This window comes from Hyperoodon ampullatus (genome assembly GCF_949752795.1).
Source record: "Hyperoodon ampullatus genome assembly, chromosome: 6".
NCBI classification, from domain to species: domain Eukaryota; kingdom Metazoa; phylum Chordata; class Mammalia; order Artiodactyla; family Ziphiidae; genus Hyperoodon; species Hyperoodon ampullatus.
In genome coordinates, this window is record NC_136919.1 from 89,333,346 (window position 1) to 89,334,447 (window position 1,102).

A 1,102-nucleotide genomic window follows, 5' to 3' on the forward strand; every position below is an offset into this window, starting at 1 on the left:
ACACAGGTGAATCTTGCTGGTCTATGAGACAGTGAAGGGAACTTCTCAATATTTAAATATATTAATATAACCAGTTATAGAAATCTAAATATAAAACCAATCTCCTATAGGGTTTGAGAAGGCATTCACCATATCCCTGAAAAGTTTAACATTCCTTATTCAAGTTTGATCATCTCTTTAGAAGGAAAAAACAGGGATAGTACTTGCTGAACCAGAATTACTATCAAAATTCAAAAAGCTGACCATATTCATTTAGCCACAAGCCAATCTTATTTAAATCAGGACAGAAATATTACATCAGCTATTCATGATCTGAATTCTAGTGTATGAGATCAATTTAAATATGGTACACATAAAAAGTCATGAGACATTTGTTTCATAATAAATAAGGCAGTGGCCAACTATTACTCATTAGTAGCTTTTTTGAGATAAGCTATCAAGTCTGCCCTTTCTCCCTTCTTCTTAATGCCAGCAAAGATCATTTTTGTTCCAGGGATGTACTTCTTGGGATTCTCCAAATACTCCATCAGCATCTCCTCTCCCCAGGTGATGCCTTTGTTCTTGTTGGCATCTGTGTAGGAGAATCCGACAGCCTGACCTGTCTTTTGGCTGCCTCCCTTTTCCACAGTATGGCACTGGGCACACTTCTGAACAAAAGTCTTCTTGCCCTTCTCAACATCACCCATTTTTAAATCGTTCTTTCTCTGTGTACAACTAAGCCATTCCCGCTCGCAAGCCAAATAAATGTCCCACTCTCTAATCTCAGTTTTCTTAATTTACTTGATTTGTGACTCAAGATATGATCTATCCTGGAGAATCTTCCATGAGCACTTGAGAAGAATGTGTATTCTGTTGTTTTTGGATGGAATGTCCTATAAATATCAATTAAGTCCATCTTGTTAAATGAATCATTTAAAGCTTGTGTTTCCTTATTTATTTTCCTTTTGGATGATCTGTCCATTGGTGAAAGTGGGGTGTTAAAGTCCCCTACTATGATTGTGTTACTGTCGATTTCCCCTTTTATGGCTGTTAGTATTTGCCTTATGTACTGAGGTGCTCCTATGTTGGGTGCACAAATATTTACAATTGTTATATCTTCTTC

The 1,102-nt window shown here is 36.7% G+C and overlaps 1 protein-coding gene across 1 annotated transcript; it reads right to left on the reverse strand.

The window, feature by feature from the left end:
* Positions 1 to 404: 404 nt before the first annotated feature.
* Positions 405 to 686, reverse strand: LOC307054197 (cytochrome c-like; the record flags this gene model as incomplete). Its single annotated transcript, XM_079705781.1, has 1 exon — positions 405 to 686. One exon carries the CDS (start codon positions 684 to 686, stop codon positions 405 to 407), a length of 282 nt encoding a protein of 93 aa, XP_079561907.1.
* Positions 687 to 1,102: the final 416 nt, after the last annotated feature.